The sequence below is a fragment of the Hyaloscypha bicolor genome (genome assembly GCF_002865645.1).
Source record: "Hyaloscypha bicolor E unplaced genomic scaffold K444scaffold_16, whole genome shotgun sequence".
Lineage (NCBI taxonomy): Eukaryota > Fungi > Ascomycota > Leotiomycetes > Helotiales > Hyaloscyphaceae > Hyaloscypha > Hyaloscypha bicolor.
This window is the reverse complement of record NW_020194518.1, coordinates 1,257,913-1,284,808: the sequence shown is the minus strand read 5'-3', so window position 1 is coordinate 1,284,808 and position 26,896 is coordinate 1,257,913. Positions and strand designations below refer to the sequence as shown.

Genomic DNA, 26,896 nt, shown 5'->3' with positions numbered 1-26,896 from the left:
GGCCCGGCAGTTATCTATTAACAAGAACCTCAGTCATGTTTTAGATTCTTTTCCTGCCTTGTCAGCCGTTGGTTTTGTCGATACCATAGCGAAGAGCGAGTCTGAACCTTGGGAAACGTGATTGAAGTCATGGTTCGAGAAACCTGGGAAAATATGGGCCCCTTTCTATCCCGACAAGGCTTTTCCTAGGTGGATGGAATTACTGGAAACCATGAGGGCGTTGCAACTTTGGCAGCTCAACTTGTCTGGCCAGGAAGGCATTGGCACTGATCCCCTTATAGCTGGGAGTCGGAATATGGACTTATTGTTGACCAGGGCGATGACTACGTTCTGCCTGGCTATGGACTGAATCCTTTAGGGCCGAATAAGCGTGAGGCCGCGAGCTGGGATGCGGAGTTATGGCTAGACACATCAACACCGTCCAGGCGGGGTTGAAGAAAGACAATGGATGTTGGTGAAAGATGATGACCAAGGTCACTTGGGTCACCTTGGATCTGGGAATCTGAGTTCTACTCCATCAGTGCTTTCTCAACTAGAGACGGAAGAGTTTACCGTACACGCAAAAGGCAATTGGTAACCAAGACCACACAGGACCGAGGTACGCACCGGAATTGGGATTGGGACTAATAATAGAATGGTGAAACTCTTCTGAAAATAATGTTGATATGAATCTAGTTCTATATGAATAATATTCATGGAGAAGGCCGCCGATCTAATATCTACCAAATGCTGCTTTTGAATTTGAGATGGAAGCATCCTTCATTTCGGGGTACTATTTTCTGTTCACTGGGGGTAGGGGACCCGACTGGTTTACAGCCTGTGGAGATTGTCAGTCAAGTTGTGCTACCACCAAGCAAGGACACTCTCACCGTGGTCTCGGAATAATATCGTTTGCCTTCACTCTCTCTATGCCCTGTTTCCACGTCTCATTTTCCGTAACATGTCTTGGCAGCGGAAGGAAGTTCAGGTATGGGGCTGTGTGATACATCTCCGTTTGAAAGGCTAGCTCAAAATCAGCCAGACTCAAGACCTTCGGAAGATGGACTTACCAGTAAGCGCCTCTCCAGACAGCGGCTCTGCGTACAGAAACAGTACCGTATGCTTGAGCGTAGCAAGTGCATCATTCCTCGTTACCATCGCCGACAAATGAACGAATTTCTCTGCTCTCTTCTGCCTCAGAGTCTGGTACTGCCTTAAGGATTCCTTCAGAACTGAGAGTTCGGGTTTATTGTCGGAAGTCTTTTGCAGAAGCTCGATGAGGCAGTTTGTGAGAACGGCCGCGCTTTCGATTGCTTGATTCCCGCCTTGTCCGAGCTGAAATGTTCAGTGGCTTGTCATAAGTGAAGGGGAAATTGGCTCACATTGGGCGTCATCTTATGGATCGCATCTCCGAGACACACAATCCTGCCGAACGTCCATACTTCATGGCTCGCCTCCTCCAACGGCAAATAGCTCAGGGTTCTCGACTTTTTAATGATCTCTTTCAACGTAACGTTTTCTGTTAGTTTGAAATCTCCGAACTCTTCGACTTGTTGATCCATATGAGCTTTTGTGAAGCGGGGAATGGAGGAGCCCGAGTATTTGCGGTCCATTTTGGAGAAGAAGAACCATTGCGGAAGACCGCCTGCGCGGGCGTTGGTTACTGCGTTGGAACCTTGGCTGACGAAAAGAAGGGAGGAGTGGTCGATGTCTGTGGAGACGTGGCTATCTCCCGGAATGAGCTCTGGAATTTCGTCGGCGATGCCGAAGAAGCAGTTATATTCTGCTGTTATGCCTAGGCGGTGATTAGTCTACTTCCCCTGGAAAATTTGAATGGATGAGGTCGCGAAACAACAGAAATCTCCCAACACTGAAGGAGACCTGGATGGCATTGTACTACATCGTCATATCCACAGCCAGTACTCACTCGAGCATTCAGATGCAGATCCCCTGAGGATTCCTGATCGCGACACATGCTTCCTCCCAGTGACTTACTTGACTTATCCCTATCCATCAACCCTTTCGGTCCCATCTCCTCCGCAAGCCTCTGCATCTCAACCCTCGTCCGACTATGAATACCATCCGCACCAATCACCAAATCCCCTCTAAACTCACTCCCATCTTGACACCTCACCGCGACCCCATCCTTCTCATGCTTGATATCAACAACTTTCTTCTCCAGCAGAATCCTAGACTTGTCCTCCAACTGCTCATAAAGACTCCCCAAAAACCTGCGCCTCTCACAAATACTGCACGGATATCCCAACCTGTTCCCATCAGCCCACACCAACCAAAACTAAAGTTCGGGAAAATGAAGCGGAGACTCACTTTTCCTCCACCATCCTAGGCCACTCATTCCACGAGACTAGTCTCCCATCGCTCCTCCTAACAAAACTCCTGCTCATCTTGGTAATAAAGTCGTCCCTCATGTCCTCGAAAACACCAAGTTGATCCAGAATCCTCGCCCCATTCGGCATAATAACTATTGAAGCTCCAAGCTGTGGTGAGATAGTATCACGGGCTTCCAGGAGAGTGTAGTCAATATGTGCTTTGGAGAACATGTGAGCTAGTGTCAAGCCCGCGACCGAGCCGCCGACTATGATGGCCGTGAAGGCGGAGGCGGATGGGGCTCTATTAGCCATTTTGGTGTTGTTTGAAGAGTTGGGAAAGAAAGGTTTCAAAGGGAGGAAAGAATTGGAGTGAAGTCGAAGGAGGAAGGTGTTAGTGGGACAGGGTTTAATCCATGTCTGCCTCGGCACGATCTGCCAAAGGGTCTCAAATATTGCTGGGGTTTCAGGGAAGTTTTCCAGGGGATGACTGGGGACAACTTGCTGCAGGTTTTGGTTTAATAGGTGTGACGAGTGGACCGTTAGTGCTTATGGAAGTTCGACTGTCGTGGGCTGCCGATTCGTGCTGACAGGCGACTAACGAGGTAAGTCAAAACTAGATGGACTGCCACGAGCGATGAAAATTATTGTAGAAGCTGTAGAATGCGAGATAGAGGGCTGCAACATTCATCTGAAGGTACTTGATCCATTCTCATTGTGTCCGTAAGCCGTTGACTTTTCTGGTGGTATATCACGAGTCACCTCCGGCACCCTCCTCGAACATTGGACAGGCTCGATCTTTGAGCTTTCCCAAACAGTACACTCGCTTACAAAGCAGCAGGAAAGAAAGTCATACGAACCGGCGGAGTAGGAATGCTCTCCATGAGAGGAAGATCAGTCAAATCACTTGGCATTTTCGGGATATTGTATCCAAACCTGTGCCTCATTAGCACTATTCACCCTCCTCACTTCCCCACCCCACAAGAACTTACGGAGCAGCATTAATCGTCGAAATCGCCGAGTTCGTCTCCACCGCCCCAGAATCCAAGCACCCTCCACTCCCAAAAGCATTCTTACACTTCCACAGCACGGAACGCCCACTTCTGGTCCAGACCGCAAAATCACTGATCGTAATCCCGGTACAGGGGACATTAGCAGGACAGATAACATTCATTGGTGCTCGCTTGGTTCCATTCGGACAGACCCCTTTCCATTTATTAAAAGTCAAGTTGAAATACCGAACTCCCGAGCCGGCTTGAACTTTCTCAGAGGGCCAGAAAGCGTTGAGATCGAGAGTTTCTGCGTTGGAATGGCCGATGAAGTTGCTGAACTGACAGCATTTTTTGATGGTTCAGCAGCTGCCGTTAGACTTTATCACGTAAATTTGGTTGGAGGTTGCTGTGTAAATGTTACAGTAGATTATGCTTGACATGTCTGGATTATTAGCTGAGGAGAAGGGGGGAACAGAGGACGGGAGGGAGAAATACCGGTTCCGGTCACGAGAGCCCATGGCGCAGCCGCCGCTGCAGTTGAAATATTTTCGATGAGCGTGTGGCTTGCTGGACTCTAAAGGATTCGAGCTAGTTGGTGGTCAACGAAGGGTGATGGGACACTACCTTGATACCATACATTCGTTGCTGTTGCTTACTTCCACGTCGTGGACGTGGATGTTCGAACACCAAATATCAATCCCGTCAAGCCCTCCTTCGTTACCACCTCGGATGGTCGTGTTGTAAAGCTCACCGTTGGAGCATTTATCTAGCACAATATGCAATGCAGGCGCTGCGAATTTATGTAAGTTGGGGTTGTATGGGGCGGGTCGGAAGTGCTTGCTGTTAACTAGATCAATATTGTGAGTAGAGAAGTCTTTGACTGAATTCAACTGAAGAATTCGCGCTCCATACTTCTTGTCTGGTGAACCATTAGAGCTGGGGAAGTTGCATGCATTCGGTACCATTTATCAGCATGAAATACATAACCATAAGCTTGGACGGCACCCTTCGATGTGGTGCTGCACATCTCATAATCGAACCCCTAGTCAATGGCAATCATATTGTCGCCATTGGTTCTGGTATGAAGATTCAGCCTTGAGTTTTCTTCTACAGGTGAGCTTAATCTCACTCCACTAGGTAGATGATCAGGTAGATGATCCCGTCAAGCTGAAGAGCCCAAGCATTTCCTCCGCTCAAGTCGGCCCATGTACTCATTCCGTGGTCTCCGGGAGGGACATAGACTGGCTTCGATGAGTATCATTCCCAGTGAGCGCTGGAGATGGAAATACCCGTTCCGCCATTCTTGCAAACCGCGAAAGCAGATGAAATCCGTGGCCGTATGTCTGGCGTCTTGCTGGCCACTGCTCCGTAGTCGAAAACCACCAGAACATTGCATGTTTTCTTGCTCCTCTAAGCTTCTCCCGTAGTTGGTCCTGCATGCGCGGAGGGTTGAGCGGTTACCAACGCTGGAATAAACGGGGTCCCGGAGATTGAGAAAATACCGAGCCCCATTATGATAGACACGAAAGAGAATAAACAGGCGTCTAGAGCAACGACTAACTTCAGCCTTGGGCTACATTTATACGTTCAAGATATGAGGTGGCACGCTGAAGATCGAAGTCTCGGGGAAGAAAGAGGAAAGAGAGCTTGGGCCAGAGATATACTAAATGTGAAACTCTTTCAAGAATGGCTTAAGGATGCCAATTGGCTGTGTACTAACATTGTTAACGTCACGCTCGTGATTTGTCTGGGAGTGATATCGGAGGCAGATATTCTATAGCCGAAACGTATTACCCCACAGATAGACTGGTCAAACTTCGCGAGGAGTACTTCCGAATTTAGATCGGTTCCGTCTCGACTACAACGAATACGCATAGGATAGACTAATCTATCGGGAAGCTGCCTGACGGAAAGAACAAGAATAGAGAATATTGAAACCAAGGACCAATCATCAGACTTCTGGTCACTTCAAGGAATACAAGATTGCAAAGGAAAAACAGCTGATCCATTTGTCGGACCCCCCCGAGCGAGAATAGAGTAAGAATGTCCAAAAAGAAAGAGGGGGGTAATAGGAAGGGTCGCCTCACAACCCAATCTAGAAAATACCTATGAGATCCAAGCCAGATTCGTTACGAACTGCTCCGGTGTTCGGAAGGGGCTTCCCTTGCCCGACGGAGCTTGATGCTTATGCCGTGCTCCACGATGTATCACACTCTTTCATAGCATTTGATCCCACGCGCTTCTGCTTCTGAGAAATAAAGGAGGATGGCATTCAGCCGAGGCGACGGTGGCGGATGTCTGAAATGCTGTGGAACCATCTTGCTGAAGATTATCGACCATCAAAGGCGAATTATGAAAGACGGAGAAGAATGTGTCGAAACATAGTAGCCACGGTATTGATATATCCCGACTTCATCATGCCCTTTGGCAAGACTTCCCTCCGATTTGAAAAGGAGGTTGGATGTCACGTGTTTCATCACCAAGCCTTTTGTAGACCCGCCCGATGTTCCCTTCTCCATCGCGAACCAGTCGCGTGAATTTCTGCCGTCACCAACCACTTCCCAGCCTCTCCAATCTCTACTTCACCACCCCGATCCACGAGCAATTGTTGCGCTCGCTTTCGGGATCACCCTACGCCAAGTCTACATATTTTCTACCCCTCTCCTTCAACTTTGGGCGCTCTATTTCAACTGCGAATCCTCGCGCCAGCCTCCAACATTAAACAAACCTCACTTTACCCAGACAATGCCTCCACGTAAGTAAACACTGTCGTAAACCCTTCAAAACACAGTGGCACTACGTCGCTGAAGCTCTGCCAAGTCAATATGATGTCTGGCTTAGCTTCGATGTTCGGCATTGGCTCATCTCAAGCAGAAATCAGCGACGACGAAGCCTCCGACGTGAGCGAGGTTGAGGTCCCAGCCCCCGCGACAATCAAGCAGGAGAAGCAGGCGAAGGAGGTGAAGGAGAAGCCGACGGAGAAGGCGAAGCCGAAGGTTGTGGAGAAAGAGGAGGAGAGCCTGATGGTGGAATCCGACAAAGATGAAGATGAAGACGATGATGATGATGAGGTTGGCCCGGATGAGTGCGTAACTCCTGTCTTATGCGCTAATGTTTGCTGATAAGCTTCTGTGCAGATACGTCGTTGAATCTATTAGAAGCCATCTCGTTGACGAGGATGTCGGTATTCACGAACTCCACTTGATCACGCGATTCTAACATCTACACAGACCGGCGAGTTGAGATTTGAGGTTAAATGGGAGGGCTATGACAAAGCATCAGACCGCACATGGGAGCCGGAAGAGAACTTGTTGTAACCATTCGCTTCTAACCAGTATTTGCATAACTAATTTTGTCTTCCAGAGAAACCGCGTCAAAAGTCCTAAACGAATACCTCATAAAGGTCGGTGGCAAAGAGGCGATTTTTGCAGCATGGCAAGAGAAGAAGGAAACCGCAAAGAAAGGCAAGAAGCGTAGCCGAGCCAGCACGGGAGCCGAAGCACCGAACGGCACAAAGAGAGGCAAGAAGAACGGCCACCCAAAAGACGGGTCGCCTCCACTCAGCGCATCGAAGGCTGAGTGGAAGCCACCGACTGGGAGCTGGGAAGAGCACGTTACGGGCATTGATGCTTGCGAGGGGAATGACAATAATGTTGTGGTATATTTGACGTGGAGGGGTGGACACAAGACTCAGCATCCACTTGCCCAAGTCTACAAGCGGTGCCCGCAGAAGATGCTGAAGTTTTATGAATCCCACCTGTTTGTATCCCCTCCCTTTTCATACCGACCCCGCTAACAAACTCCCCAGGGTCTTCAAAAAGAACGACGACATGGGCGACGCCGAGTAAGAGACACGACGCCCCCATCAACACTACGACGACGATGAAAACTCCTCCGGCATTCAATTCTCATCACATGCTTCACCAGAACGTCCCATGATACAATTCCAGATGCTTCAAAGCACATTTCTCGCTTCTTTCCTTTTCCTCTGATCAACCGTCTCTCTTGTAAGCTTGGCGAAATGGCTCCATGGCGCTGAAGGGGGGGCTCTGGATACGCTGTGTTGCTCGATCGAGCTCACTGCATCTGTAATTTACCACGCAAGCAAATCAAATCAAAGACAAGAGAATAATCTGTCAAAGCTCGCAAGCCCCGATCGTGCATGTGACCCGACTGCCTACCCATTTCCGCTGCTCCTGCTTCAGCTTCATATTCGATGAAGAATGGTTTAGGGTCTGTTTTTACTTTTCTTTTGTGGGGGTAATGGTTCACGTCTTCACGTGAGCAATTCCTAGAAAGTGTGAGAGGGAGTGTGTCAATATTTCTTTTCACGTTGAAAAGGGGTTAGTTTTCGGACCTCACATCTGTAATCTAGCCAGCACGTAATGCAAATCGCGAAAACAAGAGGAATAATTTGCCACACCCCTCACACTCTCACGCTCACGCTTATGCAAAAACTAAAGTTTGTATTCAGTAACCCAGAAACTCTGATTTTTTGCTGCTTGCCTAGAAGAAAAGCTACAAAACGTGTGTAGCAACGAAGAACCTAATGCACAAAGCGTGATGAAACCGTCTGCCTGTCTGTCTGCAGACCATCGAAAGACATCCATTGTCTGCTCGAAAACGCTTGGATTCTTTTTGATACAACCGACAACCACGAAACCTCGCAAATGCATGACGACTGCTCTCCCGCTCGCTCACACCAGCAAAAGAAGAAGAAAAAACCCCCAGCACGCGGCACGTCTCCAACGCTCTGTATATCACCACTGTAAATCACTGATATCTATCCTCAACACGCTCTAGTCCCAGTTTCCGTTGCCATTGCTGCCAATGGCGCCCTTGCCGCCACTGAACGAGCGCTCACCACCATTCGCGTTGGCACTTCCGTCCTTGACAGCCTTTAAAATCAAGTCCTTGGCTTTCTCGACCCCCTCAGTGCTGCCGACAATCTCGATGGCTTCGCCTGCTGCTTGGTCACGAGGAACGGTGATCTTGCAGCCAGTGGCCTTCCGGATGCTGTTAACCTTGCTGCCGCCTTGCCCGATGACATAGCGGTAAGTGCGAGGATCGGGGAGGACCAGATATCCGGTCGTGGTGTTCTTGAGAGCTTGTTCGATGGCTGCGGCGAGTTGGGCTCTGGCTTTGGCGAGGTTGTCAGGAGGACCGCGAAGAACCCAAGGGATCTCTCCTTCCAGGTTGGACTCGGATAGGTCGATGATATTGAATGTGAATGCATCAGCTGCATCATCTTCATCGTCGGTGATCAAAGGGAGGGGACCGCCGTTGGATCGAGGAGTCGGTGCCACAGGCTTGGGAGGCACTTTGTTTCCGGCGTGATCAACTGTGACTTGATGATCATTGCGGAGTCTGCGGAAGAACTGGCCGTTGTCGGCAACGGTATGATGGACCTTTCTGGGTACTTGAATTGTCTCGCCTTCTTGGTCCTTAACAAGGTCAAGAATGTGATTCTTAGCCTTCTCAACATCCGATGGCAGACCAACAATCTTGACGCCAGTCTGGCCGTTGCCTTGTCTGGGAATGTCAATGGAGACCTTGAACCTGGACTCAAGTTCTTTCTTTGTCTCTCCCCCCCGACCAATGAGTGATCGATGCTTGTCAGTTGGGACATCGATGGTTTCAGTGGTTTGACTCTCCCTCTCGAGAACGATTTGATTTATTCTAGCGATGATCTTATCGACGACATCTGCCTTGCCTTCAATCTTGATAGCATTGCCATCAGCTTCAGCCTTGGGAAATTGAATTGTTCTGGCAAGTTCACGTCGATCGTCAGATCCGCCGGCCTGGACGACAATTTCGCGAAGTGCAGAACCTGAAAAGTTAGCTTCGTATCCATGTAGGGAGGAGCAAATGACTAACCTCCTGCACCAATTAATGCCCTGTGGTGTTTCTTGTCCACCTCCAGGGTCTTTGTAACTGTCTGATCGAAGACGTCTCTCTTTTCCTCGATCATCTTTTTGGCCTGAGCGACTTGAGCCTTTGTGCCCTTGATCTGAATCTCAACCCGGGCAGAAGGGTCCTTGGCGTCTCTGGCGTTTGGAATATCGATTCTGGCGCCGGTCACCTGTCGAATCTCGTCCATACCGCTTCCACTCTTTCCAATCAACGATGGTATTTGGCCTGCTTGAACAGCAACGGCGGCAGTGTAGGAGTTGTCCTTGTAGTATTGGAGAAGAGACAGAATCTCGTCTCGTGCCTCATCAGCCCCCTTCTTGGGGCCTTTAACGATGACCTCGTCAGGCTCCTGCTCACGACGCGGGGCTCTACGACCAGCCTCGCTCGCAGCATCGGTATTCGACTGATCATCTCTGGCCTGTCTCGCTGATCGAGGGAAATGGATCTGGACCTTGTATCGCGTTTGGAGCTTGTTGATTTGAGCACCTTGAGCACCAATAAGCTCACGGTGGTACTTTGGATCAACCTTCAGAACGTAGGTTGCTTCGTCAGCCCATTGCTTCCCGAGAGAGGTGATATGGTTCTTGGCAGCCTCTGCTTTCGCCTTAGGACCTTTTAATTCCACGGTGCCGTCATTGACGTTGATCTCAACATCAAATCTATCTCGGAGGTCTCTGACGTTGCTTCCTCCCTTGCCAATAAGTTGGTTGGCATGCTTTTGGGGGAAGTCAAATGACAACGTAAAGCCGCGCTCCTTCTCGTCCTCCTTTGCTTGTTCAACAAAGGCTACAACCTTTGCAGCCAAGGATTCAACAGCAGGAGCTGGGCCACGAAGAGTAACGACCGTACCTGCACTCGTCACACGGACCGGAATTTGATCAGCAGAGCGAGCTTGTTGCTCCTTGTAGATAAACTTTCTTAGCTTTTCGTGGAAACTGCAATTATTAGCCCTGGTAGACCCAAATAAGGTCAGAAAACTTACATTTGAGGCACATCGATGGAGGCACTGATGATTTGAGCCTGTTTGCTGAGAATCCCAATGATATGGGCTCTAGCGTCTTGCAAACCCTGCTGGAAGGCTGCGATTTCGGAGGGGCTGGGTTGACCCCGTGGAACTTGGTATTCGGGTTCCAGTCCACTCTCACCCTCGAACACAAGGATAACCGGCATCTCTGAATCGGTCGTTTCAGGTATTACAAGATGGACACCATAAGCCTTCTTGACCTTGGGTGAAATCTCCTTCCGGATGTGAGCATGGAAGAATGGGTCAACCTCGACTATCGAAACTCGAGTTGGAGGGTGGGCATCGATAATGCTGTTGATCTCAGTTCGTGCCCTGATAGCGTTCTTGCCATCTCGGAAGAAAATGTTCCATGTATCTTCTCGCTGCGTTGTTGCGATATGGAACTGGTGGAGCTTCTCCAGTCTCTCAAGCTCCTTCCGATCACGAAGGTATTGAGTAACGTTTCGAGCATGCTCGCGGTTTCCTTGTCGGGCAATATTGACTGTGCCTTGCTGCATGCTTGTTGCAAGCTCTAGTGCACGGTTCTCAGCTGCTTCAAGAGCTTCAGCGGGACCGATGAAAGTAATGGTTTCCTCCTCATCAGGGCCGGGGAGAACAATAGCGCAGCCAGTATTGGCGAAGAAATCTTGGGGAGTTATGCCCCGATCACCAATAACATATTGATGTTGGGCTCTATCCACAGAGAGTTGTCGAAGTGCCAATTGTTGCCGTAATTCTTGAGCGAAGCGTTCGATTTCCGCGCGAGCTGCTTGGACGGCTGCTCGGTCACCTGCAACAGAGATGTGGTTGTCCTCAGCAGCTGGAAGAAAAGCAGGGCTGTGACCTGCCAGGGGCTGTTGTGGGGGAGCTTGAGCATTCCACGTGTGGTAAGGAGGAACTCGAACCTGGACCCCGTGGGCCTCTTCCAATGCATTGACTCTCTCGTTATGACGTCCGGCAATGAAAGGGTAGAACTCGGCAGGAACAGCCCGAAGCTTGGCAGTCACAGGTCCGGTGCGTTCGTTGGCGATCTTGTCAATCTCTCTTCTTGCCATCGCAATTGCAACAGGGTTGCCTTCAAGGACCACATTGACCATGTCATCGTCCTCATCTACCGGGGCTGGGCCATCATCCGTCTTCGGCAGCTGAATTCGAGCTCCGGTTGCCTCTTGCAATGATTTGATGGTCGAACCTTGTTTGCCAATGATATGCGCTCTCGCAGAACGGGGAATCGGGACTTGACTAGAAGCCTATATGTCTGTTAGTAAAGGAATAATTATAACGGCTTGAGGTACTGACCTTTGCGCCGATTTGTACTCCCAAGTCTCTGAGAGCTTGGTTTCTAACGGCGTCTTTCGGTGGTATAGTTTCCCGGAACTCCAAAATTCCACCCTCTCCGGCTGAGACGGTCATGTTCGTTCTGTACTTCTTGTTGACATCCTTGACGATCTCTGCCAGGGGCTTCTTCAACTGGTTGCGTGGTAAAACCTCATGCTTTTGTAGCACCATAATCGGAGGCCCTTGATTGCCAGCTAACGACATTGAAGCACCTTTTGGTGCTGAGTAGCTTGCAGCTGAGGGGGGTGTGTCCATGCCAGATTTAGGGGTAGAAGACCCATTGGTTGAGATGCCGTTTGCTCCTCCATTGGTTGCCTTTGGGGCAACTGGTGAAGGTTTCGCGACCCAGCTAGGCCTGGACTGCGCAGGTTGGACAGACTTTGGGGCTCCTAAGCCAGGAAACAATTCGTTAGATTGTGTGTCCAAAACGGGGATCTTCTCTTTGGCAGGGGCAGCTTCTTTCTGCTTTCCGGCAGCCTTTGCTGTCATTGTGGAACCCCATTGTGACGGCGGTGCGGCTTCTTCAGTGGACTCTAGAACGCTGGCCGATATTGGTTCGGGCGTGTGCCTCAAGTCCTCCTCGTCTGGAACTTCCTCGATGGTGGCCTTATGCACTTCGTCATGGTGCTTCTGCATTAGCTTTTGAGCTGCAGACAGTGTTGCTTGCTTGTCGCTTTTGCCATTCACACCAATTTGCGCGGAAGAGTCAGAGGAGGCCATAGTGGTTTTAGAAAGTTACTCAAAAGTGATGGAGGGTAACCGGTATGTCGAGTATCAAATGTTAAGAGGAGGTTCGGCTGGGTTCGCTTTAGACTGTCTAACCGGAACGTTAGAAATCTGCAGGCTGGCGATCCACTCATTCGGTAGCAAGGCGATATACTTACCAATTGGCAGAGGTTGAATGAACGAATTGCGACACCCAATTAACCCGGAACAAAAAGGTGACGGTGTAAAGGCCACGGAGACGAATCAGACAGGACAACTCCTACTGTCTATGGAATTGCATAAAGGGCAATGTTGTGTAGATTTCCAAGAGATAGCAGGAGTGGAGGGAGAAGGGAGGCGCATGCAAATGGCCGTCGAACGTGTTTCGGGGTTGTAGGATGGTTGGAGGTGGTTGCGAACAACTTTTGGATCTCGACCTTTGGAGAACTAAGGTGGAGCGACTCCGAAGCCGACTAGTGATTAAGCGAGAAACGGCGTCCGAATAGCAAGGGCAAGAAAGGCACTTCGAATTCTGGTTCACATCTGCATAAAAAGAGAAGGGGAAAAGGAATTGTCTTGAATTCGATTCTGGACCGGCTCGCCAATTGTTTTCCAATCTAAGTTGAATGAGCACTTTCAGCTGAGGCTCAAAATACTCAACAGTGGCCGCATCCTCAGAAATGACATCAAAGTCCTCCAAGAAAAACCTGGACCCTTTGATTTGCTTCACGTGAAAAGCCCTGGAATCCGACTTTCCGTTGCAAACCGGGGAAGAAGCCTCTGACCGCCATCTAAACTGCCACACGAGAGAAGGCTCAGGACAAGGCAGAGGGACCGGGGCAGCACCTTGAGCCCCGATCGAGGGTAAAAAGATGACACAGGCTGATGTATCGGAGCGGCTTGGAACATCCACGAGAACGGCTGAAGGCTGCACAAAACGTTTCTGAAATTTGGTTTCGTAATTCTCCCAACACCAAAATTCCGATCATTATCAGTGGCATGAGTCTTCAACATCGTAGGAGCGTTTGTGTGTAATCAAAGAATGCCCTCGGAGAGCGATGGAGTCGAGGAGGGCCAATGTTTCACAGCTATTCAGCTTCAGGTATTAGGACAGACGATCTCTTCTTTCTGAGCACTGAAGCTCTCCCTCGAAGTGTCGCTGCAGGTTTGACAAGTCCACTGGCTTCCGAGAGAACAGGCCAGAGAGAGCCTGTGGCTGGCCCGGCATGGCGGGGTCATTTATGATCTTGGTGGGAGGCTGGAAGGGCAGCTAAAGGAAGTGGTCCATTCCAACATTGATCCCAACATTCGGAACTTGAAGATATCCTTTGTATATATACAGATCTACCCATTTGAGGAGAATTGTTTACCTTTCCCGGGTGTGCTGTACTAGGGCCTTTCGTGCTTTAGGGCGCTTACTGTAGTTCAGCCAGCCAACATGTCAAGAGTGGCTGAGGATATTGTCCGTGTTCATGATGGATCCGGCACTTCACCCGATCTCTTGTTCGGGGGAGTCGCCTTGATCATCCTCGGAGGTCACGGACCGAAATGTGGTGGCACGGCGTGGCTTTTCGACCCTGAGAATTCGATGTCGACGTGCAGCTGAACATCCAATGTTGTGATAAAGTTGGAACATGCAAATGCAAATGCAAATGCAGAAGCAAAAGCAAGTCACTCTGCTGCCCCTCATGCTGTGGTGCACCACCCGCCGAGACAACATTCGCAATGAACAATCGAGGGATCCGAAGAACGGACCGAAAGGGAGTCCTTCCACCGCAGCATGGTCCGGGCTGGTAATCCAAGTTCCTCATATAGATGCAAAGAGCAGGAAAGAGGGCTGGTTGGATCTCAGCCACTGTCGAAAGCTTCCAGAATGGTCCCAGAAGCCAACGCCAAATGGCGGCACCAGGGATCAGGACACCCTTCTGCAGGGAAGCCAGCAAGCAGGAGGGAGGTGAACTCTGCAGCAGTCCTTGAATATCCAGCCCTCCATGCAGCAAATCCGCACAGAAGCAACCCGGAGCAGCGCTTGTGGGACTATTATTGGAGAGCAGCCGGCTCGCCTGCAGCCGTACTTGCAATGCTGTCAACAATGATGAATGCGAATGCAGCCGCTCCCATGGGCGTCATGACGTGAGGGGGCCCAAGATGGTGATACCTTAGACGTAGTCTTGAGACGACCAGCACTTGACAAGCTGCGCGGGATCTTGGCCCTCTCAGACCAGCTCATTTCAATGGGCTCTTGGGCTCGGGCTTGCTGGCGCACCCTATGTGACTGTATTGGTAAATTTACTCTCCCCTCCGCCGCCGGAGAGTGACAAAAAAAAGTCAAAGGAGAAAAGCTTGTTGTGTAAATAGCAGGGCTTTTGCTTTAGCCGCAAGGTTCTGCTGGTGAGCTCTCCGGCTCTGCCACTGAGCAACTCCACAGTATTTGCCCGTCCAGGCAAGCGTGGCAGGGTTCGGGAGTGTAGCGTGCAACTGGCAACTGGCAGGCCTCACTCACAGGCTCGCAGCGCAGTGCCAACGCCTGCCCAATGGGCCTGCGGGAATCTGGATACACGCACTCCATCCAAGGCCATATTTCGACTTCGAGCTTCGTCCTCGACTGGCTGCCCAGCTGCGAACACGCCCCGTCAACCTGTCCTCGCCCTCGCCGTCGTCCTCGTCCTCGTCGTCGTTGGTCTCGTCCTGATCTGCGCGTCCTCCTCCTCCATCAACAACAACCGCCTCTCTTGCAAACGCATATCGCCCTTCCCCCAATTCCTGCACTGCAAACTCCTCGTGCCCCCCCGCCCCCAGTCACGACTGCCGCCCGTTCGATGGCCAAGTATATCCGTTCTTGACACACAGAACGGTCGTCCCGCAGCCGCCAATTGCCAATCCAGCGTGTGATTGGGCAGCCGCAGCAGCGCACGTCGAAACATACCATACCACACCAGAGCACCAAGCACCAAGCACCACCACCCATACCCAGCCTGCATAGACTCCGTTTGAGGTTTGAGGGACCCGGCGGAAGGCACGTCAACATGGAGGAAATAAAAACACCTTCTCGACGCCTCACCAAGAAGCCGCCCCCGAGCGTTGTAGCTGCTGCGAACATCTCGGCCGATGCCCGTGGCACCGACAACCAATCTCTGCGCAGCCAACGATCGTCCGCATCGCTCCAGAGAGCTCCCTCGGCGCCCTACCCCAGATCGCACGCCCACTACGGCCATACCCGCAATACCACCTCTCCAAACGCTGCCGTGTACGCATCGTCGAATTCCTCACTCGATCGCCAGATATCTGGTCCCTCTCCAGTCCTGGCGGGCTCCGAGTTTAACGCGCCCCCTCCGGGCTCGGGCGGGGCAAGCGCGAAGGTGAATTCAACGCGTCCCCTCAGCGAGAAGACCTCGCAAGAATTCGTCGGCGCTCCGTTTGATGGCAACTCCATCCTGAACCAGTTCGACTCGACGAAAGCTTCCGGATACCAGAACTCCCTGCGACGACCTCCTCCCCCTCCTTTAGCACACACATCCCCAGATCCGCGCATGCAAAGCCCACCGCTACGACAATCCGCCAGCTTCTCCGCAGGCGACAAGATGGGCGAAAAGCAGCCCCCGCGCATCGGTGAGAACCAGCTGATCTCTCCAAAGAGATATTCGGATGAGACGAAGGATACAAAGCCGAGCGTAATGCGCAAGAAGTCTGGCTTCTCCGGCTTCATGAGCAGCATTGGTGTTGGTTCGCCCAGAGGAGTTAAGATATCTGCACCTGAGAACCCAGTTCACGTAACCCACGTAGGATATGATAACCAGACCGGCCAGTTCACTGTAAGTACCGTGCGAACGCCACGGGATCGGATCAACGTCAAACGCGCTCGTTTGCTAACGCTGTGCAGGGCTTGCCGAAGGAGTGGCAGCGGATGATCAATGATAGTGGCATTACAAAGAAGGAGCAAGAGCAGAACCCGCAGGTTGTTATGGAAATCGTCGGTTTCTACAAGGAGAATGCAGAAAAGGCAGGTGATGAAGTCTGGGACAAGTTCGAGAACGCAAAGACACCAGAGCTGCGCGTTGGTACTTCGATCCCACCACCGCTCTCGCCTGCACTGCTGAATACGCCAAACTATGGCTCTATGACAAGCCCGCCAGCCAGTCCTCGATTCCCAGCAAACCACGAGACTAGCTTCGAAAACCCCCGATCCCCCCCTCCTGTTCCGCGACCTGCAACCCAAGGCCCAGCTCTGCAGGCAAAGGATGTCAATGGCTTGGTACCGACGCGTCCAGCACCCCGACCACCTGTGCCGTTCCAAGGTCCCACCAGAGCTGCACCACCTCCCCCTATGCCTGGTAAGGACTCTGGTATTGGCATGTCACGTCCGAGCGAAGACCTTCCAGCTCTCGCATATGTGCCCCCATCACAACCAGATGTCTCGCCAATCCTTCCGGAGGAACACCGTTCACCTTCTAATTCACGTGCCAATGGCGTTTCCCCCTATGCTACTACGACTCCTGTTCTGCAGCCTGTGTCGCAAAAGGTTTACCAGCAGCAACTCATGCAGCAGCATCAAAGCTCCCTAGATCGTATGCCCAGCAAGCGTGCACCACCTTCAGGACCAAGTCCGACAACCCCGCAAAACCAATATCAGCAACAACCAAATCTGAACGGTATCCCTCATCCCAGCCAATCAGTCAGAGCTACAGGTGCTAGACCACGACATCGCCCACGTCAAAGCACTGGTATTGACATCGTTGCGCGTCTGAAGCAGATCTGCACCGAGGGTGATCCAAGAGACATCTATGGGGACTTGGTTAAGATTGGTCAAGGCGCGTCTGGTGGTGTATTCACAGGTTACGAGAGAGGATCCAACCGACTGGTCGCCATCAAACAGATGAATCTAGAGCAGCAACCGAAAAAGGACCTGATCATCAATGAGATTATCGTCATGAAGGAGAGTTCGCATCCGAACATTGTCAATTTCATTGATAGCTTCCTGGTTGTTGGCGAACTGTGGGTTATTATGGAGTACATGGAGGGAGGTAGTTTGACAGACGTTGTTACTTTCAACATCATGTCAGAAGGACAAATCGCTGCTGTTTGCCGAGAAACACTGAAGGGTTTGCAGCATCTGCATTCAAAGGGTGTAATCCACCGCGACATCAAGTCAGATAACATTTTGTTGTCCATGGATGGCAACATTAAGCTGAGTGAGTGTTACCCATAATACTTAGAGAAAACAACTAACGAGTCGCTCAGCTGATTTCGGTTTCTGTGCCCAAATCAATGAAGCTCATAATAAGCGAACTACTATGGTCGGAACTCCATATTGGATGGCCCCTGAGGTTGTCACGAGAAAGGAGTACGGCCGCAAGGTAGACATCTGGTCGCTCGGTATCATGGCTATTGAAATGATTGAAGGCGAACCACCCTATCTGACCGAGTCACCCCTGCGAGCTCTATACTTGATTGCTACCAATGGCACACCGGCAATTAAGGATGAGGAACAGCTGAGCCCAGTCTTTAAGGACTTCCTTTACTTCGCCTTGAAGGTCGATCCAGAGAAGAGAGCCAGCGCTCACGATCTGCTACGAGTAAGCCGCTCCGCTATTCTCCTCTCCCGTCAACCCCGCTAATATATGCTGCAGCATGAGTTCATGACGAAATGCGCCCCCCTCATCGAGCTCGCTCCCCTTGTCCGTGCGGCCCGCAATGCTCGCGCTCAAGAGAAGGCTCAAAAGGCTGCTGCCTCTTGAGCCCCTCCCCCGCCACAACTACAACACCTTGTTTGAGTAAGATAGAAAAAGCACGAAATCACATGACGAAACACAAACACTCCTCTACATACCAAATTTTCTCTCTGGGCGACCATCGAATGCTGCAAAAGCATTGCACAGTACATTACACATACGAAACGAACAAAATACCAAATTATCGAATACGATTTGATCAGGCGAGGCGTTCAGGTTCTGGCGTTGTTTGGCCACCCGGCTGGATGGCTGGATTTGGATTCCCTTACATTTGACCGATGATCGGAATCGATGTTGAATTGTCAGAGTCACATGAGTCACATGTTTGAGTTGAATATCACACAACTGGGGAGCAAGCACTACGACACGAGAGAAGAGAAATGTTTGGACATGACTGAGTAAATGACTGTTGGACTTGAATATTTGAATCGGACCAAGCGAGCAAATGCGAGCATGGGGAAGATAGAAGGGCAAGGGCGCTGATTGTATGGACTTCAACAAATATGAAACGGAGCACGCAAGGAAATGCGAGCATAGGGAAGATAGAAATAAGCGATGAATTATGGAGGAATTTCTTCTTCTTTGTTCCCTACTTTTGCCCTGGGGGGCGGAGAAGAGACGAAATAGGGAGGACATCCAGTTCAGCGTGACGAAAGTGGTTTTCTTTGTGCCTGTTGCCAACTACCCTGTTCTTGTTGAACTTAGGCGGCATACATGGGTGAAATGAAGTGGATAATTCAATCTTCTTTGTGCACTTCCTGTGATTGTGAACTGGGTGTGCTTATTGGCATATTTTGTATTGTGGAGGGGAATAGGCCGCTTCAAATGACCTCGTGATGTTCTTCACCAAAGTAATCTGGAGAAGCAATCTGGAGACTGCACAAGAGGGCAGCAGGAATCAAGACTCTCTCTTCATCTCCAATCCCTAACGATCAATTTACTAATCATTGCCACCACACGCCTTGCCTTCCAAGGCCCTACCCTCCCCATCCCATCCTCGGCCCCCTCCGAACATCAATCACTCATTCCTGATCCACCCCTGCCCCCATAGAAACCTCGCCCCCCACCTCTCCAGTACCAAACAAATACAGTACGGTACCAAAACAAATTCTCCGAGAATCGAGAGGCTAGGCCAGGGAAGGCAGCGAAACGAGGATGTGGTGTGGTGGGGGGCCCACCGATTTTAAGACCGCAGCTTACCGAGACAGACAACTCCCCCCCTCCACACACACACATTCCTCCAAGCAGGTTCGCTTAAAAAACTTTTTTTGTTTGTTCAGGGGTTGGAAACCCTTGTGGCGGCTATCAGCTGGTGCTTGCGTTTGGTGGGGTAAGGAGGGGTGGGAGGCTTGCTTTACGGGAATGAATTAGTTGGGGCTTGGGATTGGGGGCGGGTTGTGAGGGGCTGCTTTGCTTGAGAAGGGGGGGGTAGGGGAGGAGGTTGTTTGTTGCGTCATTGAGGCTTGAAGATTCATCTAAGGATGAAATGAAGCATATCACAACAGATGGAGACTCAAAACGTCAGAAGAAGCGTCTCTCTATTGCTAGTGAAAAGCCTTCTGCTGCAGCTCGAAGCCTATTAAAGCTTGTATCTTGAACTTACTTTAGGTTGCCCCGTGTACCAGCCAGTGTGCTCTTGCGAAATCAAATCAAATCAAACCATGCAAACGAGCAAGCAAAATGCAAACAAGCTCCAAAGACGCAAATCGTAAACCCTTTCTAGAAACGCCGCCCGCTAACCCGCTATCAGACCATACCGAGGATATCACGAAAGAAAGAAAACCGTGTTTGCTTTTCCCGTGCGGGTGAGCTTGTCGTCAAGTTACAGGATGATGTGTCTGTTCGAACATCCATCATCAAAAACATTATTCATCAGAACGCTCCTTGCTCATCGGAGAAAGGATAAGAGAGAGGTTGAGATGATGCTGCACTGTTATGGTGGTATCCATTCTGTGAATAAGATCCTCAATAGCGATCAATAGAGGGTGTAGCCGCCGTCGATGATGACGTTAGAGCCGGTCATGAAGGCAGAGGCGTCTGAAGCGAGGAGAACAGCGAGACCGTTAAGGTCGTCGACTGCACCGAGGCGCTTTTGTGGGGTGAGCGACTTCCAGATCTTCTTCTGGGCGTCGAGGGCTGGGACGTTGTTCAGGGCTGTGTCCATGTAGCCTGGATTTCATGTTAGAAAGGGGTTTAGGGTTGGAGGAAGGGGAATTACCGGGAGAGATGCAGTTCACACGGATGCCGTACTTGGCCCATTCAGCAGCCAAAGACTTGCCAAGTTGGATGACACCGGCCTTGGAGGCATTGTAGCAAGATTGCTCTTGCGGATAGTTGACGATGGAGCCGGACATGGAGGCTACCAAGATGATCGATCCAGGCTTATTCTCGGCCATCAGGGCACGACCAACTGCCTGGGACACCATGAATGAACCAGTCAAGTTGATATCGATCAATCGGCGCCACATCTCGAGATCGTAGGTCTCGGCTGGGATGTTGGAGCTGCGAAAGTGTTAGCTGAAGGCCGGATAATTGCACACTAACCAGCATGATGTATTTTGAGGAAACGAAGGTAGTGAATATACAACGAAGAATTGAGAGGTCAAGACGTCATGAGATGGGAACTTACTCGGCAATACCGGCAGAGTTGATCAGAACATCAGGTGCACCATATTTCTCCAAAACGGCCTTCATGCCGCTCTCAACTGCACCAGCGTCACGGACGTCGACCTTCAAGAACTCAATTGGGATTGTAGAACCGGTCTGCTCATGGAGTTCGGCTGCAGAGATATCTCCAAGGTCCTGGTTGGCGTCAAAGAGGATCATGTTCTTGGCACCAGCCTCAATGCATGCACGAGCAATTGAGTTTCCAAGACCACGAGCACCGCTGCGAAATTATATTAGCACATGCCTTCGCCTTTGTTAGAAGTAGAGGTTATGACTTACCCAGTGACAATAACAGTCTTGCCCATCAAGCTGAGGCTTTGCATGGTCTTTGGCATGGTGTTGTAAACATTCTGAGTCAAAGGAGACACCTTGCTGCTGTGAGCGTCCTCACCAACAATGATGGTAGAACGCTGCACCTCTCCACCAGAATAGGAGGATTGGAGGACCTCCTTCTCAGCAATGACCTCCGGAGGGGTGCATCGCTTGGTGGAAGCTGTGAAAGAGGCACGGGCAACCTTTGGCAAGGAAGCACGAGCGATCTGCGAAGGCGTAGCTACCTTAGTAGCGCGGATGACAGAACGAGCAAACATATTAAAGGTATTCGAAAGAATGTGCAAAGGTCGTTGCGAGTTGTTTGTGTTTGTGGTGGTTCTTCGGAAGATCGAAGAGGGTTCGAAGAACTTGTGTGTGGGGGAAGGAACGAAGGAGGTTCGGCAAAGAGATTTCTCGACCCTTATTTAAGTTCGATAGTTCCCAATTCACTCCAATTCACTTCTGTTTATCCACCTAAATTGTTCCGTCTCGGATGTAAGTTTCGATGACGAAATTTAGAAATATCGGGCTCGCTTTTCTGAATATGACTGGAAGTGGTGCTCGCTTTCGTGTATTTAATAGGAGCTAGAAATTTGCGAATCTGCTTGTCAATTAGCCCTTGCTCCTCAACGCAAAGTTGCATTCGATGGTACAGAGTAGTACAAAGTGATACGAACCTAGAACGCAAGGCAGGCTTTGCAGAGGGTATCTCAAGAATCCAAAAGTACTTTTGTGCTGAGAAGCGTAACGCTGTGAAGCTGAGGAATAACAATCCAACTCTTGGGTACTGGTACTGAGATTGAAGTCGATTAAAGTAGCGAAGAATGAAACAGAAGAATCCCAGCTCTTGGTCTTCCTATTAGTCGCAAGTGTGTCTATCTAAAACAGGAACCAAGTCTAGCTGCAGAACGAGAAATCAGAAATATTTATGGGCAAACTCAAGCCTTTTCAATGCGAGGACGCGGTCTTTATATGGATCAGACCCAGAAAAGTTGTCAGCCGACGTGAGAGTGGCCACCGGTCCGTATCCGTGTATGCGTCACCAGGGGCAGGCTTGGAATGACGCTGCAAAAAGAAAACCACTTGGACTCCGCGCTCGAAGAACAAGACTTTTCCGAAGGGTGAACAGAGAGAGAATCAGAGACCGGGTAAAGTAAGGAGATTTGTCTGTTGGCAGAAAGAATACTGTGACTGTGGACTGAGATAGTCAGGATGGGGGGACTCAGAGCGAGGAAGAAGGTCGCAGCACCACCTTTTTCTATGATTTTTTTCTGCCGTCAGATAACGCCTCAACGACTCTACGCCTCCCAAGATTACACAGCAAGGTCTACAGGGGAGCTTCTAGATGTCCGTGCGGCTATGCATAAGTCTCACCCACTTCTGTATTTACGCTATTGAAGCGCCGGGACAGGGTTGGCAGAGCCGGGAATCTCACTTGGCCGCCTAGGCCTCCAGGGTTGCGGGCCCTAGGGCAGGTCCAGAGTAGGGTTTGCAAACTTTTAATGAATTAATTAATTATTTAATCGGCTTAGCGTTATTATAATAATGTGCTTACTATTAGTATCTGCATTATTTTATGCTTAAATTTATGATTTTTAATGAAAATAACGGGCACTTGGAATAGTAATAAGGACTAAAGATGTATTTTTATTCCTCTCTTCTGCTCATATTAATATCCTCCGATACTAATATCCATCCAGTCAATAAAAGCACTATTATCTAACCTGATGTGTAGGAAGAATCATTCTCCAAGACGAGAGAAGTATTTCACAGGCATCAATTTCTAGCCCTCTGGTTAATTTAACGCTTAATCGTCTTAAGATCATTATATTTAATTATATCTTAATCGGGTAGCCATTAAATTTAATTGTCCACCCCTAGTCCAGAGACACCAGAGACGCCAAAGACCACCAGAGGCCGCGAAACTCGTGGGGGTTACCTGAGAGCGAACGACGTCGCAACAGCGAGGCGGTGTGTGTGACCTTGTGATTCTCCAGCAGACCCTAAGCAGGTACTGTATCGTCGGAGCGCGCCCTGGAACAGCAATCCGATTGCTAATGCGAATGTCTGGACACGGCTGCTGCCAACAGCGGATGCCCTGACTCCTGAGCGGCCGACTCGATCAGCTGGACAAGTTGGACAACACGAGGGTACCACTACAGGCTGTGCTCAAGTTTTCCCATTGAATTCGGGGCTGTGACAATATGGGAGGGAGATCAAACCATGCGGCTGACAAGCCAGACGAGGTGGGCTGGCGGTAGAGTACGTACCAACTACCGATCTGTCTCGAGCAGATGTACATATACGAAATTTGATAGCAGCCTCTTGGGCAATGGGCTTCGATAGACGGACAACTACGGACCACTCCGAGGCTGGATTTGACCAACGAGCAGCTCAAAATGGCACACATGTGGGTGATGGCCAAGAAGGATGGACACGACCACGACCTGGTGTTGCGGGCCCAGACGAGACCAGGTCCGCTCCCCCCTGGCGCGGATGCTCGTCCCAGACTCCCAGGCTTGGGCCTTGAAGAAGGCTTCCTTAGAATGGGAATCTTGGCAGGTCGGCCGAGCTTTGATAGGCAAGCCGCATTCTTCGAACAGAGCCAGAATAATGCGGTCGCCAACGCTGTCCGACTCGGAGATGTCGATGGCGGTGAGAAACATTCAAGTGATGTGATTCCAATTCCATCTCCGCTGCCCTCCACGCTCCCTCCCGCTGGCTCGAGCGTGCAGGCTGCAGCAGGTCCATCATCTGATGCGCTGAAAAAAAAAAAAAAAACGTTTAATTACCGCTCAACGTCCGGATACCGAGTTGCTTCCTTTTGGCTGGCCTGTGAGTCTGTGAGATTGAAGAAGTCGGATAATTCGGGGGCAGCACAAAGCCACAAGCGCCAGCCAGCGTGGTCGGCGACAGGCGTGGAACGTGGAGTGCGGAAATCCGAAATTGACGGCGCCACCGTCGCTCGCCAAAGACGCCTTCTAGAAGCATGAAAAAGCCTAAAAGGCTTCGTATCCATCAGCTCCCCCTTATTGAGAGGAGGCTTGGACGTGCAGGTTTACCACAGTACGGAGTACTACCCTTTGGGGGCAAGGCCGCGAGGGACTAGGTTAGGAGGTAAGCTTCCCCTGGATTCTCCCTGGATTCTCCTGGTCAGCTCCTCGTAGCTTGGGGATCCAAAATTGGACCCCTGCAGTGAAACATGCTAATTATGGCCTGACTCGTGACGATCATAAACTTTGTCGGGCTTTGATCGAACCTCACCTCAAGCAGCCAGCTTTGCTTCGGTCTTCAGATGGCATCTTCTCTCTTCTCTTCTACAAAGAGTCACCACAACTCCAAGAACTTCATGATAAGAAGTCGAAAGATCGCCAGAAGATTGCCATATTGGTATCAAGTCAAGCTTTGTATGGTTCAACTGCCTTAGTGGCGGGCGACAAGATAAGAGGTGCAGAGCCGATTTCGCAAGTACCACGGACCGCTGGGGGCGGAAGTCTGGTAACAGCAAATGCCGTAGGGCTCGGCTTGGCTACACAGGTATCTCCAACTGTTGCGTTTTGAGGGTGTTTTCATTCAGACCATCCCATTTCAAAGTCGTTCAGGAAGTGGAAGTGTTTGGATGAGAACCGGTGTGTTATGTACCAAGTCGGGCGGCACCGCTTTCGGAGTTCCTCAAGTCAGTTGATATTGAGCGCCAGGAGATTGCGAGATCGGATCCTTGGGATACGGTGATATCATTTTGAGGGTATTTGCTACTTTGTTCTTTGCATTCTCTCTGCACCGATCGATATCACTCGCTGTAAATCCAGGCACGCTGTCGCACCAGAGGTGATGCAATGCGCAGCTGCAGCTCGTTCCACTAGGATCACTACCTGGGACATCAGCAATTGTCGGCAAGAAGCCGACAGACTGCTCTCAGAACTCTAACAGTAAGGCTAAATGGGCTGTAGTCAGCTCGCTGAGCCCCTGTGAGAATCGAGCCACAATGAGCCACAGTGAGCAGCAGTAAGCAGCACTAAGCAAACCAGCTCAGACCTAATCCACACGCCTATCGCTAAAGTTGGAATCACATTTATTCTTCCTTATGAGCTAAACGCTCTGGATTGTGGCTGTCTGGAGAAACCACAGAACTGCGAGCATGCATGCGGTTGATACCAAATGTTGTACAATACTGGCTCCCTTCGTGCTCCGTCACACCTACGCCCACGCCCCCACCCAAGGATTTCTTTCGTGATAATTATCAGCAATTGTGTCTGCGAGATTGTGCACGGTGCTCAGAGGGGAAGATCCCCGATTCCCCAGGTCGAGTCCTGGGCCATGGTCCTCTCTTACGTAGCGAGTATTCGACTCTGGAATTCTCGACACAACCCATTACGAACTTGAGAACTGTTTATGGTTTATGTCCCCTGCCCTCTTTACTAATATAACTAAGGAGAGGTGCTGAGTCAATGGTCGAGGAGTTGACGTGGTGTTAAGGCTCCACGAAAGGAAGCCATGAGATGGTGTCAACATGCGAATCAATTCCAGTTTTAAACTAACGAAAGCAACAGCCGCAAAACTCAAGCATCACCCCTTATTCCCCGGCAAACTCCCCAAACCCGTCCCGCCCCTCCTAATACTCTCCCTCTTACTCTCCCTCATACTCCAAATTTTGTTTCCAAAGCTTGTTTCAACGCCAAAGTCTCAACCACTCGCCTCTCACCTTGAGCCATTTCAGGGCACGCTTAGCAACCGAACTGCATGGTGAAATGAATAGAGAAAGTCATACAAGGGTAAGGGCAGCTATACATTACTGGTATTTCGCTACTTTCATGGAAAGAGTAATGGTCAGCCTGTCGCTTCAATATAGTTTGAACATGTGGTGAAAAAGCAGCTCCCAATAAATCCTCGTATGCCCCCAAAGATTATCAAGTCTCGTGGCAAAACGGCGTCAAGTGGAGGATGCAGAAGAGACCACAGGCGTGCCGGGGAAAGGAGCAAAGGCGGTGCCTGCCCCCGAGGATTTGCCTGTTCGATTCCCGTTTTGGACCTTTCTTTATTCAATGATGCTCATTGCTAATATTGTAATTCCTAGTGTGATGATGGAATGTTGTCAGAAGATGGCGTAAAAGCCGCGATAGTCCCGCGAAACTGAAATGATTGTGTTGAGTGCCTTGTATTTACCTTGTACGCTCCACAGCAGCAGCCAGGATCTGGGATGACAGTGGCGTCGAGTTCGCGTTTACGACTACCTATCAGGAGGGCATCGTGAGTTCACGATCGTTGCATCGTCACATCAAGCCTCCTTCTTGCGTTTCCAATCACCCAACATCCGGCCATGATCTTCCTATCTTACCTGAGATTTCTCTTCCGCCAGGAGTAGAATTTTTTGCGATTGGAGATCAAACAACGCCTGAGTTAGCAATTCGGCCGCCCAGTCTGCGGCATCTCCTTCCGTATTGCCATTCGCACATGCAACCACCGCGCATCGGTCAGAGGGGAATAGCAGAATGGTGCAATCGGATCCATTCGTATGACCATTGGATTGAAATACAAGTCGTGGGGGGGAAGTGGCACCGAGAATTGGAGGGTGCGAGGGGTCTGGCGAGACGGATATCGAGGATGGTTGGGGACGGAGGGTGATTCTCGGTCTGGGCAGCATGTCCGTCTGATGGCTGATGGGAATAATTTGACAGGAAGACATTACACCACTTGAGCAGGTCACTGACAGAACTTCCCATGCCCATGCTCGCCAAGGATCGTGTGATGCTCGTCCGTGATGCTAGTTTCCGACGAAACAACTAGCTTCACGAAGGATGCATCTGATTATCTGACGTGAGGCATGGCCATGTTATGGTAGATACAGTAGCATGTATCACTGCTGTTCGTGACATACGCAACGGCCGCAGAATCCTCGGTATAGAGAGGTGGAATATTTACACCTGTATGCGC

At 50.4% G+C, this 26,896-nt stretch overlaps 9 protein-coding genes across 9 annotated transcripts; 4 read left to right on the top strand and 5 right to left on the bottom strand.

Annotated features, from left to right (window-relative positions):
* Positions 1–605: 605 nt before the first annotated feature.
* K444DRAFT_581762 (FAD/NAD(P)-binding domain-containing protein) lies at positions 606–2,642 on the bottom strand. Its single transcript, XM_024877758.1, has 6 exons — positions 2,308–2,642; positions 1,975–2,246; positions 1,362–1,774; positions 1,050–1,314; positions 870–1,002; positions 606–817 (listed from the first exon to the last, which is right to left on the bottom strand). Exons 1-6 carry the CDS (start codon positions 2,619–2,621, stop codon positions 811–813), a joined length of 1,404 nt encoding a protein of 467 aa, XP_024742449.1. The 5' UTR covers positions 2,622–2,642; the 3' UTR covers positions 606–810.
* A 491-nt stretch (positions 2,643–3,133) lies between these two features.
* K444DRAFT_640412 (glycoside hydrolase family 28 protein) lies at positions 3,134–4,810 on the bottom strand (the record flags this gene model as incomplete). The annotated part of the gene is made up of 8 exons (XM_024884496.1): positions 3,134–3,242; positions 3,299–3,636; positions 3,685–3,829; positions 3,923–4,088; positions 4,140–4,212; positions 4,281–4,340; positions 4,433–4,543; positions 4,760–4,810. 8 exons carry the CDS (start codon positions 4,808–4,810, stop codon positions 3,134–3,136), a joined length of 1,053 nt encoding a protein of 350 aa, XP_024742448.1.
* Positions 4,811–5,834: 1,024 nt separating this feature from the next.
* Positions 5,835–7,463, top strand: K444DRAFT_553579 (uncharacterized protein). The gene is made up of 6 exons (XM_024876622.1): positions 5,835–6,053; positions 6,173–6,383; positions 6,436–6,478; positions 6,529–6,611; positions 6,662–7,057; positions 7,107–7,463. Exons 1-6 carry the CDS (start codon positions 6,044–6,046, stop codon positions 7,144–7,146), a joined length of 783 nt encoding a protein of 260 aa, XP_024742447.1. The 5' UTR covers positions 5,835–6,043; the 3' UTR covers positions 7,147–7,463.
* Positions 7,464–7,655: 192 nt separating this feature from the next.
* K444DRAFT_650326 (putative RNA binding effector protein Scp160) lies at positions 7,656–12,680 on the bottom strand. The gene is made up of 5 exons (XM_024885629.1): positions 12,437–12,680; positions 11,514–12,369; positions 10,194–11,464; positions 9,176–10,146; positions 7,656–9,128 (listed from the first exon to the last, which is right to left on the bottom strand). Exons 2-5 carry the CDS (start codon positions 12,270–12,272, stop codon positions 8,098–8,100), a joined length of 4,032 nt encoding a protein of 1,343 aa, XP_024742446.1. The 5' UTR covers positions 12,273–12,369; positions 12,437–12,680; the 3' UTR covers positions 7,656–8,097.
* A 1,211-nt stretch (positions 12,681–13,891) lies between these two features.
* Positions 13,892–14,394, top strand: K444DRAFT_625111 (uncharacterized protein; the record flags this gene model as incomplete). The annotated part of the gene is made up of 2 exons (XM_024882478.1): positions 13,892–14,050; positions 14,086–14,394. The coding sequence occupies 2 exons, from the start codon at positions 13,892–13,894 to the stop codon at positions 14,392–14,394; spliced, it is 468 nt and encodes a 155-aa protein (XP_024742445.1).
* Positions 14,395–15,192: 798 nt separating this feature from the next.
* On the top strand, positions 15,193–18,034 carry K444DRAFT_182490 (Pkinase-domain-containing protein). Its single transcript, XM_024870825.1, has 4 exons — positions 15,193–16,069; positions 16,138–17,446; positions 17,496–17,830; positions 17,885–18,034. Exons 1-4 carry the CDS (start codon positions 15,284–15,286, stop codon positions 17,990–17,992), a joined length of 2,538 nt encoding a protein of 845 aa, XP_024742444.1. The 5' UTR covers positions 15,193–15,283; the 3' UTR covers positions 17,993–18,034.
* On the bottom strand, positions 17,843–18,811 carry K444DRAFT_182550 (uncharacterized protein). Its single transcript, XM_024870826.1, has one exon. It carries the CDS (start codon positions 18,620–18,622, stop codon positions 18,077–18,079), a length of 546 nt encoding a protein of 181 aa, XP_024742443.1. The 5' UTR covers positions 18,623–18,811; the 3' UTR covers positions 17,843–18,076.
* Positions 18,812–19,961: 1,150 nt separating this feature from the next.
* On the bottom strand, positions 19,962–21,243 carry K444DRAFT_519005 (putative D-arabinitol 2-dehydrogenase; the record flags this gene model as incomplete). The annotated part of the gene is made up of 4 exons (XM_024873917.1): positions 19,962–20,155; positions 20,205–20,488; positions 20,616–20,873; positions 20,933–21,243. The coding sequence occupies 4 exons, from the start codon at positions 21,241–21,243 to the stop codon at positions 19,962–19,964; spliced, it is 1,047 nt and encodes a 348-aa protein (XP_024742442.1).
* Positions 21,244–22,780: 1,537 nt separating this feature from the next.
* On the top strand, positions 22,781–24,974 carry K444DRAFT_703393 (uncharacterized protein; the record flags this gene model as incomplete). Its single annotated transcript, XM_024888066.1, has 5 exons — positions 22,781–23,227; positions 23,284–23,800; positions 23,972–24,082; positions 24,162–24,502; positions 24,810–24,974. The coding sequence occupies exons 1-5, from the start codon at positions 23,189–23,191 to the stop codon at positions 24,972–24,974; spliced, it is 1,173 nt and encodes a 390-aa protein (XP_024742441.1). The 5' UTR covers positions 22,781–23,188.
* Positions 24,975–26,896: the final 1,922 nt, after the last annotated feature.

Bases quoted from the DNA above. Each gene is read 5' to 3' on its own strand.
- K444DRAFT_182490 (XM_024870825.1), top strand. From the start codon at position 15,284: ATGGAGGAAATAAAAACACCTTCTCGACGCCTCACCAAGAAGCCGCCC. The intron at 16,070-16,137 runs GTAAGTACCGTG...AACGCTGTGCAG, and splicing joins ACCAGACCGGCCAGTTCACT to GGCTTGCCGAAGGAGTGGCA. The intron at 17,831-17,884 runs GTAAGCCGCTCC...TATATGCTGCAG, and splicing joins GCGCTCACGATCTGCTACGA to CATGAGTTCATGACGAAATG.
- K444DRAFT_581762 (XM_024877758.1), bottom strand. From the start codon at position 2,621: ATGGCTAATAGAGCCCCATCCGCCTCCGCCTTCACGGCCATCATAGTC. The intron at 2,247-2,307 runs GTGAGTCTCCGC...TGATGGGAACAG, and splicing joins CCTAGGATGGTGGAGGAAAA to GTTGGGATATCCGTGCAGTA. The intron at 1,775-1,974 runs GTAAGTCACTGG...ATCACCGCCTAG, and splicing joins GATGGATAGGGATAAGTCAA to GCATAACAGCAGAATATAAC.
- K444DRAFT_553579 (XM_024876622.1), top strand. The intron at 6,479-6,528 runs GTCGGTATTCAC...ACATCTACACAG, and splicing joins GCCATCTCGTTGACGAGGAT to ACCGGCGAGTTGAGATTTGA. The intron at 6,612-6,661 runs GTAACCATTCGC...TTTGTCTTCCAG, and splicing joins GAGCCGGAAGAGAACTTGTT to AGAAACCGCGTCAAAAGTCC.
- K444DRAFT_182550 (XM_024870826.1), bottom strand. From the start codon at position 18,622: ATGTCCTCCCTATTTCGTCTCTTCTCCGCCCCCCAGGGCAAAAGTAGG.
- K444DRAFT_650326 (XM_024885629.1), bottom strand. From the start codon at position 12,272: ATGGCCTCCTCTGACTCTTCCGCGCAAATTGGTGTGAATGGCAAAAGC. The intron at 11,465-11,513 runs GTCAGTACCTCA...ACAGACATATAG, and splicing joins GAGTACAAATCGGCGCAAAG to GCTTCTAGTCAAGTCCCGAT. The intron at 9,129-9,175 runs GTTAGTCATTTG...CTAACTTTTCAG, and splicing joins GGCATTAATTGGTGCAGGAG to GTTCTGCACTTCGCGAAATT.